The sequence below is a fragment of the Nothoprocta perdicaria genome, unplaced genomic scaffold, assembly GCF_003342845.1.
Source record: "Nothoprocta perdicaria isolate Ctin4 unplaced genomic scaffold, notPer1 scaffold_107, whole genome shotgun sequence".
NCBI lineage: Eukaryota > Metazoa > Chordata > Aves > Tinamiformes > Tinamidae > Nothoprocta > Nothoprocta perdicaria.
In genome coordinates, this window is record NW_020454172.1 from 186,825 (window position 1) to 199,171 (window position 12,347).

General features: G+C 39.5%; 1 protein-coding gene across 1 annotated transcript; it reads left to right on the forward strand.

Annotated features, from left to right (window-relative positions):
• The first annotated feature begins 189 nt into the window (after positions 1 to 189).
• SAR1B (secretion associated Ras related GTPase 1B) lies at positions 190 to 12,347 on the forward strand. The gene is made up of 7 exons (XM_026045235.1): positions 190 to 379; positions 4,169 to 4,242; positions 6,876 to 6,995; positions 7,760 to 7,825; positions 8,439 to 8,542; positions 9,039 to 9,170; positions 9,472 to 12,347. Exons 2-7 carry the CDS (start codon positions 4,185 to 4,187, stop codon positions 9,586 to 9,588), a joined length of 597 nt encoding a protein of 198 aa, XP_025901020.1. The 5' UTR covers positions 190 to 379; positions 4,169 to 4,184; the 3' UTR covers positions 9,589 to 12,347.

Below are 12,347 nucleotides of genomic sequence, written 5' to 3' on the forward strand. Positions count from 1 at the left end.
GCGGGCGGCGGCGGCCCGGGGCCTGCGAGCGGGGCCGCAGAGCCGCCCGCGGGCCCCGCTGGTTGCGGGGGGACGGGCGGGGGGGGCGGTGTGAAGGCTCCGCTGCCGCCTCCTCCTCCTCCTCCCCGTTTGGTGGCCGCCGGTCAGGGGCAGCGGCTGCCCCCTCCCCTGCGAGCGCCTCTTTTCTTTATTTATTTTCATTTTTGCGCCTTCTGTGAGAGCCCCCTGGGCTCCCCGGGCTTTCAGGTCCCTGTTTCTTGACGACGACACCCATAGGCCGGGCTCCGGTTGCTCCGTCTTTTACCGTCGCTCGGTAATTCCTTGTCTTAATCCTGGCTCGTGTTTTGCTTTCGCGTTTGGGATTCTCTTGAGCGTGTTTGTGAGTATTCCTTATAAGTATTCCTTGTAAATAACATATATGTGCTTCATGACTTTGTGCTGTGGCTCAGTTTAGTGTCCTCTCACAATCTTTTTTTTTTAAATATGTAACTTTTTGGATTTTTTTTTAATTAAGAATGTAATATTCATGCTCCGAGGTAGTGTATATTTTTTATGTAATGGGGTTGTTGGAACAGGCCCTACTTTGAGAATACGACCTAGGAGTAGTGCTTGGTAAGCCAGGCTGCCACCAAAGCGCGTGGGTAGCCACTAACGTGCAGGTTGTGGCGCCGTCTTCGTGGATAAACTGTGTGCTCTGCGGCTCCAAATGCGCTTGAGATCTGTGTTAGACTAAAACAGAGTGTCTTGGGATAATAAATATGATAGAACTAAATACCCACAGTAGCTCGGGCGGTAATTAATCCTCCTCTGCTATTAGGCTGGTTTGTAACAGAACCAAATGGTGATTAATGTTTCTGAAATCTCATAAATGATTTCCTGTCACGCTGATCACAATACCAAAAGAAAACATACGCTGCGAGCACGTTTTCAAGCTTTCTCCCTCCCTTTGGCTTTGAAAATATAGTATCAAAATGCGGTTTCCTATCCTATGAACTTGAGAAGGYGGGTACCACTTCACGCACAGAATTTGCTGTGGATTTTAGTTTTGCGTTGTCACTGGTGACGTTTCACAGTGTTAAAATGGTCTTTCGTGAAATGAACATTGAAAAGACAAATACAGTCATAAAAGTAGAATTTGAAAGCTTGCTTGTAGGTTGTTTTTTGGAGGGTGTGTTTTCAAATGTGAAGCTGTGATGAGCGCACACACGGTTAGCCGTGGCTGCGTTGCGTGGAGTTTGTTTTCCAGCTGTTGTTAACAGCACCCGCCCAGGCACGGGGCATTTCCACTTATTGCAAGATGTGCTTTGCTTAATTGCAACTAGCTTCTGTTTCAATATTATTGCCTTGGTATATTAGAGGCATTTCTTAAAGCCTGTTGTCTAAAGTTTCACAGGTTTTTAGAAATAAGCATTAAACTAACTGATCCTGAAATGAGGTCATGCATTTTTGCAGTGCCACAGAAGAAAAGAAACTCCTTGTTTTTCAAAATATAACAGAACTAACTGTGAGCAAAGTTGTTTGCCAGGCCTTTCTGCCAACAACATTCTCTTTAGGGCATCATCTCGGGATGTCACGGAAGCTGCCGGGTGGGAATTCTGCTCCGCTGCGAKCGGGAGCAAACTGAGTTTATTGGTGTGTGGAGCGGGTGCCGAGGCTGCTCGGCAGCTTGGAAGGGTTGCCACATCGTGGAGGCCGGGCCTGTCAGAGGCGTTTTGAAGTGATAACCATCTGTTGTTGACAGGACACTAGAAAATTGCTTTCATGTTTTTGTTAGGGAGCTGTGAGTAAATAAGTTGGGGATATCTGTCGAAATAGCTGGCGTCCAGAAACAGTCATGTGGCTATTAAACTTTGTTTTTAAAAATTCCTGTATGCTTGCTATTGGTTATTTTTTGAGGCAACCCTTGAAATAATCCCAAAATCATTGTTATTTTTGTCTTCATGGTGGCCTGCTAGAGTTTTCATTGCTTGAGTTTTCATTGCTTGATTTTGTCATTTTTTTATATAGATTTGAAAGTTTGAATCTGGTTATACTGCATAAACTTTGCTGCTTTCCTTAGTTTTGTCACCCAACTTTGATATATTAGCAGCACAGTAATTTTTGATACTGCTACAGAGCTTCTAACGGTTCTTAKTTCTTTCATTTGATTCTGGTATGAATTGTGTAGACTTTCTTTTCCCCAATGTGATAAGAGTAGCTTTAATATCCCTATGCAAATATTATTGGTGTGCCTTTGCAATTAGCTGACAATTTTTTTCCCATTTTAATAGGAGTGTTTTCCTTTAAATACTGCCAGCTGATACTACAGCTGTTAGTGTATTTGGATACCTCTGATTTTAAAACCACTCTTACTATGATGGTGGAAATTTAACCCTTATTGCTGTCACTTGATCTGTATTTGCAGAGTAATCTTGTTCTCATATTARTAGGTTGAATCTTGCCTCTACATTTTTTAGTAACGCATTCTTCTTTCATCCATGAGTTTCATATTTGGAAAGGGATCACGGCARGTTAATGTAACTAGCTGGGGGAAGTTATTCTCACCTCAGTAATATGAGCAGTGCTCTTACATCACACTGTTTGCACTGGTTTGTAGGTTGAGTAGATCATTTTTCTAAGCCTTGTAGAGGCTTTTCTTGGTGGGTATTTTGTCCAAGCAATAAATAAATCTGCTGACGTGTATGTTCTGCCGTGTTTGCTTATTCTTGACCTTTGCTTTCCAGACATGCAAGCGACAGTTTCAGTCATGACATTGTGATTAGGTGTTCATACAATGACAAACATGTTTTTAATTCTTATTTTTTTCCCTCTGTTATGTTTTTCTAGTTGTTCGGAGTAACATAGGACAGAGGTAAGAATTGCAGGGCCAGTCACACAAAAAAAAAAAGATTTCTAAGCCTTGGTCATCTTGAATCAGGAGAGGCAAATGTGGCCTGACCAGATTTTGTACCAGGACAAGGAAGGATCATGACAGTAGTGTTGGGTACTGACCTGGGGTTCAACTAACCGCCTTGTGCAATGCTCCAGGGTAAAAGCTGCTCTAAATCTGCTCGTGAAGCACGAGACATGGCTGCAGCATCGACACAAGGGCTAATGCAAGGCGGGGGGACACAAATGCTGTGTCAGGAGGCGTTTGGAAGCCGTTCTTAGCACTCGAGTGCGGTGTTTCCAAGATATTTGGGCTCCCCCGCTGCCTTTAGTGGGATTGAGTGTTCCAGCAGGGATTGCCCAACTGATACTTTGAAGGGTCTTGCCATTTTGTCTGTCAAAACATGTTCATGCTAGGTACTAGTTCACCGTGATCAGCCGGTGCTTTTGGTGTGACTATCCTTACTTTAGATAATGAAAAAATTAAGATGGAAGTTAAGGTATTAATTGCTCATGAGTGCAGTGGCAAGCAGCGTGTTTGCATCTCACATCTCTCCAGAAATGAAGGTTGTTCATCTCTGTGCTGCATGAATGTGGATCTTCTCAGAGCAGTTGGAATGTGAGAGCATTTCCTTGTGCCTAGTCTGAGAGGTCTCAGTTAGAAACATGGTGCTCTGGGAGCTTTAAGAAGTGTTTCACATTTAAGCTTTGAACTGTATCAAGCAGTGCAACAGGGTCACAACTTTTAAATAGCAATTCCAGTGCTTTGTGCTAAGTAGACGTTTTCCATTACAAGCCCAACAGGTTATATGCACTCAATAGAGATTTTTTTTTTAAAGTACTTTTCTGGATTCAACTTTTTAAGATAAGCAGAGCTTTATCAGCTCTGCTTCAAACCTTGTAGCTCTGGAGAAGAGGTGGCAGCAGCCTCTGTGCAGCCATCCCTGCACCACCACCTCAGAAACACCGTTTTTCCTTGATTGGAAAGTATGTCAAGATCCCATATTGAAGCCTTCAGTGGAGCATCCCACACTTCCACAAAGCCATACTGAAGATAAAATAATTTTTGCTGCTGGGGCAGAGGGAAGGTCTTTGCTGTGAATTAGATGGTCTGGGTTTCCTTGTTCTGCATCAATTAATAGGTGTCTGATCGCTTAATCTGCTTTCGATACCAAAGTTAAATTTCGTTTGGATTTTTTATTCAGTACCTCAAATTCCTTTGTTTTCTGTAGGTATCTTGCAATGGTTAATACACTGTTCTAACTGAGCTTAAATGCATTTTATTTTCTGTTTATTTCAGACTACAAGATTCAGATATGTCCTTCATATTTGATTGGATTTACAGTGGTTTCAGTAGTGTATTACAGTTCTTAGGTAAGTTTTATTGTTGTTGAATAAAATATCTGTGCACCTCTGCTATCTTCAAACCTATGGCCAATTATATAATAATATTTGTTCTGGTGTATATTCAGCCATACTCAAAGAAAAGCTACAKTTATCGAACCTGAGTATTTCTAGGGCATACTCATTCCTATGTTAATCCTTTAACCACTAAAAAAACTGTGTTTTCTTTTTTTGAAAATAGCTTTGATTCTCCCAGTATTGTAGCTTAAAGCTAACGTAATCAGTTGACTTTTATGCAGTTTCTCCTAATTTTTTCACCATTTTAAAGAACTGAACTAAATTATTTTCATTAACCTTTTTGTTCTTTTGCACTTTGGAGTATCACTTGAGAGCTCAAGCAAGAGGCACCACTGACAAATTTTAATACCAGATTTTGAAGCCCTTGCTCATGTTCAGGAGTACTTTATTCRGTGACTGTTAAAATCAGTGTGACTGTTAATTACTGACATCAGCTGCAGAGTGAGGAAAGCATTTTCTGGYCACAGAAGAGCTTGTAATTGATGTTCTTTCAGGATGAAATATTACATTGTGCAACACAAAGAAAAAAATAGGAGAGAGGAGAATATTAGAATACTAAAAATAGGAACAGAAGTTACAGGTTATATAGGTAAAAGGCCCAGTTTACAAGTCTCAGAAATTTTAAGTAACTACAGAGCAGTTGAAATTAATGAATCATGGCAAGCTCTGCCTTTTATCAGTTGAAAGTTTAAACTTTTTCACTCGGTGTTAGAACCTTGGCCTTCTATTGAAACAYTAGCCAGTGAAATTTTAACCAAGTTCACTAATCTTCCTTATCTCCCCGTACTTGGTCAAGCAGTGATTGCTGCATGTTAGGCCACTTTCCTATACTTTACACATACGAAGTCTATTTCTAGTGAGAGATACTGAAGCTTGAAATAGAAAGGAGAATTATATTCAATATGTCCTTGTTATTCTAGAAAAAGAAAGYATTTTCTCTTTTTATTCCCTTATATATTTTTCAGTTGAAGGAGGCTGAACAGATCATAGCATTTGAGAGGCTCCCTGCAATGCCCTGTGCTATCTTCTTATGAGGCCAGCTAGATCACTTTGTGCATTCTGAAAGCATATCTGTGAAAAGATGTATTTCTTAAGGACTTTTTTTTTGTATATACTCTGATTTTTGTGTAGCTGAGGAACTCTCGCAAAAGTATTTGTAATGAGTGTCAGAGAAATCAATGGCASCTGAGATTTGGGAGCAAATGTTTCCAAATGCCCAGACTGAATGTAGGAAAGCCATTATTATCTTATTATTGTTTGTTACCCTTTCATTTTACTTATATATATGAAAATATTTGTCCATTTCTTTCTCCTTAAACTTGATACTTTTTCTTCATCTCTGTAGATTAATAGTTGATGTAATTTGGGCACGTGAGGAGGTGATTTGGGGGAGTAAGGGGTATTACAYTTGAAAAAGAACTATGAAAGCATATTCTGTGATAAGATACCCATAGCAGTAAAGATTACCTATGAAAGTACCTGAGGAATATGAAAGAATATCATTTCCTGTAGGTTATAAAACATGCCCCACTGGAATGCGATGGCAGAGATTAGTTGAAAGGTAGGAGGAAAGGTGAGCAAATAGTAGCAGTGTAAAGGTCAGCCAGACAGGCACATATGAGCCAGGAATGCCGCAACATCCTAGGAGGCATCTGAGTTACTGTCTGTAAAACACCATTATTTAAAATCTCACAAAATAAATAGAAGAATAATGCGCTTGAGAAGCTATTGCGAGTTTAGCCTTCACTGGGTGTAAGCTGGGCAGGATCTGCTCTCGTCTGAAGCCTTCCCCTTTGACTAAGTGATGAGCATTTCTGTTTCCCGTTCTTAGAAGAAAAACAAAATCTCAGTATGTGAATCCATGAGTCAGTGTTAGGAACAATACAAAAATTGGATGGTGCCCATAGATCTCCTTATGTGATTAMCAGTGTGAGCCTGACCACAGAGCAGCAGAACAGAGGAGCTCRGAGCAACCTGAGCCTCTGGCTGGAAGGAAAACTGATGTCCCCAGGTCATGCTGTTGATCACTAGCCTCATTACTGCAACCTGGCAAGTTTTTATAGTGGCACCTTGGAACTGCTCCACATGCTGCCTTTGCTGTGGCCTGGCCGGAGCTGCAGGCAGGTTTTGGCCATGGCCAAACAACTGGGGTCGTGTCTTGGGAGTCTGAAGTTCTTCTGTATCGTCACAGTAGTTGGAAGATAAGTTTTTCTTCAGGGTATTGCAGAATATGAGGATACAAGGACATTTCCTAGTAAAATCCTGCTACCTTAAATATCCCCACTTTACAATATTTGGCAGTCTTTTGTAGTTCTTTTGAGACCAAAACAGAAAGATGTCTGTTAGGAATGTAGTCCAGATTTTCTTTAAAGAGATAGTAATGTAGGACACGCAGGAGGGTGTTTTGATTTTGCACATTAGCAGATCTCACCTAGAGAAGGGTTTCTGATTAGACATGCTGGAGTATATGAATGCTGTCACTCTAGATGTATGCATTTCATATGTATGGGATCTGCGTTCCTGTTGGGACGTGTTGTTTTGGCAGTGATTTAACTGATTATTCACTAGGTGCTTCTCTTTTACAGGACTGTACAAGAAATCAGGCAAACTAGTGTTTCTTGGACTGGACAATGCTGGAAAAACTACACTGCTGCACATGCTCAAAGACGACAGACTGGGACAACATGTCCCCACATTACACCCCAGTAAGTTATTACTCCTAGTTCCACAGCAGTAGAAATTACTTAAATATTACAGGAAAAAGCAGTATCTTACTATATACTGTGAGACCAACAATATACAAGAAAGAGGGGACTTTTTGGAGTCAGAATCCCTTTGGTCAGATCACAATCCATAGAAAGTTCAAGTAGTATGAAAAACAAAAATATGTGGATAGTTCAAYTGGATGCATTTAAGGTTTAGAGGCAGGTAACAAACAGTGAACTGGAGTTGTGAGTCTAGATTACAGAAGCTACAGTTCAACAGCAGCTTCTCTATCTAGCTGAAAAATTAGCATTTGCGTCGTCTTGTTGACTGAAAGTTGCTGTGTAATTGTTATTATGGTAACCTGGCCAGAGAAAAAGTTCAGGCAAGGTTAAATGGGGGTTGGTGAAGTCCAGTAAGGACGTGATAAGCTGGGAAGGACATGAAGAGGAGAAACCTTGAACAGTATTTTACATGAAATGTTATCGCCATGGTAAACCAGATGCCAAAGCCAACTATTTTGTGTGCCATGTTTAGAGGTAAATAATGTAAGAACATCCTTTGTGATTTTTTTTTTCCTTAGCATTGTATATATTTTTCATGTTTTTTAATGTTTAGTAGCGTTTTGAGAGAAACCACATTTGTCTGGTTTGATTTTTGAAWAACAAAATACTGAAAACCACAAAGATGAAGACTCTGTCCCAGAAAGTTACACTATTCCAGCATTTTATGTAATCTCCAGCAACATAATTCTATGTGTTTCTAGCTTCAGAAGAGCTGACAATTGCTGGTATGACTTTCACTACATTTGATCTGGGTGGGCATGCTCAAGGTAAGAGAATATGTTGACTCATGTAATTGCACTGATTTAAATTAATGAATTGTCTATAGGCAGTTTGTCTCAAATCAGAGAGGAAAAAAAATGCTGCAAAAATTCATTTTCCAGGTTTCCTTTGACAGCGTAGAAAGCATTTCTTACTCGTCTGTCTCCACCATATGTTTCATCCCATGATACAGTTTGAGAAGAGCTGTAGTAGAGCTAAAATATTTGATCAATATCTSTATTTTGAGGAGGGATAGTTTGTTTTTGCTTCAGCAAAACTTAACCTTTAACCTCTGTGGTTTAAACTTAAACTTTTACCTTTACCCTGTATGGTTTAAATTTACCTTTGCTGACATGATTCTTGGGGTAATACCAAAGGTTTCAGTATGTAAGTGTGCATGTGAGATAGATGAATCAGAGTGGTGATAGCAGCAGAAGAAACAATATTTTTACTCCATTTTTTTCAAGCTCTTGTGAACATGAAATTTCATCCTAGAGACTGACCAACATAAGCTAAGAATTAAAGAAAATACACTATTGCCTTGCCTCCTTGTTATTGATATGTGTAACTCCTGAGTTTTGAGATAATTTCCTTTGTTTTTAATTCACATCTTCCCTACAGCTCGCAGGGTGTGGAAGAACTATCTGCCTGCTATTAATGGCATTGTGTTTTTGGTGGACTGTGCGGATCATGAACGATTGCTTGAATCTAAAGAAGAACTTGATGTAAGCTTAAATAAGTGTTGAAAGCTGAAACTTTATTTTTTAGGAATTAAACTCAATATCCCACACAGCTCTCTTGCCACCTAGCTATGCAGAGCAGCAGTTTGACTGCCTGCATCTCTGTTCTCATCTAGTTGCATTTAGGTTCTGGTGCCCTCTCCTTGATATGCAGTGTAAGGGGCCTGGTATGTAAACACTTGGTTCTGCCAGTTGTATCAATATGCATATTGAGATATATATATATATATATACATTTGTGATATATTGTATATTAGGAATTGATCATTTTATTTCTTTTCCCCAAGTACGTTAAATGATTCCCATCAGTTGGGTCAAATGAGCAAAATTAGTCTAAACATGAGGTTTTTGTCTCTGTTGACATTTAGAAGGGTCGAGATTCACCAATATTTAATGCCTTTCTGCTGTTAACATTTTATCTAACTGTAACTCCCTGAAACAAACTGTATTCTAAACTAGTCTCTCCTGTTTTTCTTTGTAGTCACTAATGACAGATGAAACTATTGCTAATGTGCCTATCCTAATTCTTGGTAATAAGATTGACAGACCTGAAGCCATCAGTGAAGAGAGGTTACGAGAGACCTTTGGTCTGTATGGCCAGACAACAGGAAAGGTAACGCTCCTTTGCGATATAAGTTGGGAACTTAGGTTTGCCTTCTTTTGTGCATTGGTCCCCGTTCACTCCAGCTGCACAAAATATATACATTTTTTAAAAATACATAAAGTACTTAGCGCATATCAGACATATATGGAATAATCCTACGGCTGCCAACCTTTTGGGTTAGTTTATTTTCCAAAATTCAAGTATTTTATCACAAGATAAATAACATTCTACAGAAACAAATATTTGTGTAAAGTAGCCATCTCTGTGTAAAAATACTYTGTGTAATTTGGTGATGCTTCTCTCTTTTCAGGGCAGTGTACCATTGAAAGAACTGAATGCAAGGCCACTAGAAGTGTTTATGTGTAGCGTGCTGAAGAGACAAGGCTATGGAGAAGGATTTCGTTGGATGGCACAGTACATTGATTAATGCCAAAATCACATTAGTTCATTCTGTCCCATGTTTGAATATTAAGTCTGCTCCTTATTTGATCACTCAGTGTATGTAACTTGAATTTATTTGACTGTTTAGTTATAAAAAAAATATGTTTTTAGATAATTATATCACCCATGCTAAATTGTGTGAGAACTGAAAAATTATTTCGAGCAAGGTTGTAAGTTTAAGTACCACAACATGTTAGCTTTCTAATCCCATACAGCATTCTGTTGCAACTTTTAATTTAACAAGTCTCCAGCACCATTTTTGACAGAAACCTTCCAGTAAAGTATGTTTGAATGCACTTTTTAACAGCTAAAAAACTACAGACATGTGAAAAATATTTAATGCTTATCATGTTAAATTTTTTTATGTACTTTTTTGAAACTGGTTTTATAACTTTAGAGTATATAACCATCTTTCAAGGAATAATAAATAATTAGCTGATGGATAATTGCATGATGCCTTACAGTTTTCAATAATATACTTTCTTATGCAACGTCATGCAATAAATTTAAATCCAGTTTTTGCCATCTTTAATGGAAAATGTTTCATTTTAATGTGTCTTAATTRGTAAGGCTGTCTGATGATCTGAATATGTAGGATATTCTCCAGAAGCATAGAAGGCTACAAGGTATTTCCATTGTATGTTAAAGAGTAAGGGGGATCGTTTTTTGTTGCTAGACTACTAAATTGTATTTGTGTTAGAGGATTTTACATCAATAGAAGATAGAGACATATGCCCTTATAACCACCACCTTTAAAAATACATATAATGTAAATCAGCTGTGCCAATGTAAATCTTCAACTAATGACAAAAGAGATTTTGCTCAACTGATATCTYGAATTAAACCCCCGAAATAACCCGAGAAATACAGATTTTACTGAAGAAATTAAAAATAGTACTGCACTAAGTAGTCTGTGCTTAATTTAATTAGATTTAGTTCTGCTTGAAGAATTGACTGTGAAATTGCCCATAAACATTTTATCACTGTTGCTTATAAAAATTTGTCGGCCCATACTCAATTGGGTGGTTTCATTTTTGATATTCTGAGCTGGGACAAGATGGATTATTATCTACAATTTTGCCCTGAAGTCTAATCATAGGCTTCTATAATAATAACTTGGCAGTAGCTGGAGGCCCAAGCGGCCTATTCCTGGGCTAGAATTTTGTTATCTCCAGCACTTATTTCCAGACTCTTATGACTGTTCTTTCCCCATCTTTGAGTGCAGTAGTTGCCTGAGAGGAAAGCAGATTATTTTCAAATGAGCCTTGACTCACATGTGCATATCAGCTTCTTGTCGGTATTAGGTGACATTGCCATGGAGTTGTGGTTTGTGTTTTTGTGTGCTGTAGGATGTTTTACTCTGTAATGTATCTCCTGAAGGTAGGGTTTCACCCCCGGAATCACCATTTCACTGAGGTGAGTTTGAGTTTCACTGCAGAGTTTGTTTTGCTTGTGTAAGACTAAGAACTGATGAAAATGGTTTGCTGAATCCCAAGACCAGGACCTCTTTCATTCACTATTACARGTCTTTTCCACAGTGCTTTCGCCCTTGTATTTTCAGTACCCATGGCAGCAAATGTCTTGCCTTCATCAAGAATTTTCTCTCTTGATTTACCGAGTTTGGCTTGCAGATTTAAAGCTCAGAGGCTCACAGGGAATAGATGACATGTATTCCTTCCCTACATCTGGACTTGCATGATTGAATATTGATGGGCAGCCCCCCCAGTCTTAAATTGTAGATAAGTGTAAGATGAATAGCACACAAATTCTATTTATAACTGAAATGTGTTACTGCTCAAACACATGAAATTGTTGAACCTAGTTTGTGCATGGGAAAGTTCCCAAGTGATGGTTATGGGATAGCTTTCTCAAAGGACCAACATGAGGTAATTCTTCATTTAAACGAGAGATCAGCTGGCAAGTGGCATTTGTGCTCCATAAGTCAGAAGTGCAGGTAAGAAGTGGGCAGTTGTCAGTGTCTGGACATTGTTGTCAGTGTCTGGACATTGTGCAAGTTCTTGCTTCGTACAGCAGGTATATTTGAAGACATGCCTTTATTTTTTCTAGGTTTTTCTGGTAATAATTAAAATGCAGTGAGCCTCTAAATCAACTGAAGGTGTAAACATTAAAAACACCTCTTAGAGTCATGCCATGGTGCAGAGAGCCTTGCCCTGCTCATGGGAATGAAGCTGGAAGCAGAGCTGTCCTGCTGGGCCGCTCCATGCGGGTCACTGCTGCTGGCTGAGCCACGGCGTGGGTGCTGAGGCGGAGCTGGGACCTCCCCTGCCGGTATTCCAGCCAGCTGGAATAGCGTTAGTGCAAAGAGAAGATAGCGAGACAACACGGAGGTGATAATGCTTTAAAAGTGTACATTAAGAGTAATCCTTAGTGGTAAGGAAGTGCTCAGTTTTCATGTTTCGTACTGTAAGATTCTAGTTTAAATGTGGTGGTTGTAATAAGGGCATGAAGAAGTCTGGACCACTTGTTGATCCAGCTGGGTGTTGTGGTGGCTGCGTTGCAGGAATAGCTGATAACCCCCCAGTTGGAAACGAATAATCTCACTCTGTTTCACTTGGTTCAGTAGAAGAAACATCTCCTTCCCTAGGTTGCATTCTGTTGTGCATATGAATGTGATGGGTGTTGTGTGTCTTTGTGTGAAGACTTTACTGATGGAAAGATATCCTGATGAAATGAGAGCTTTTTCTGGTGGTTTTCATCCTCCTGCCACCTCCTACCATCCTATTC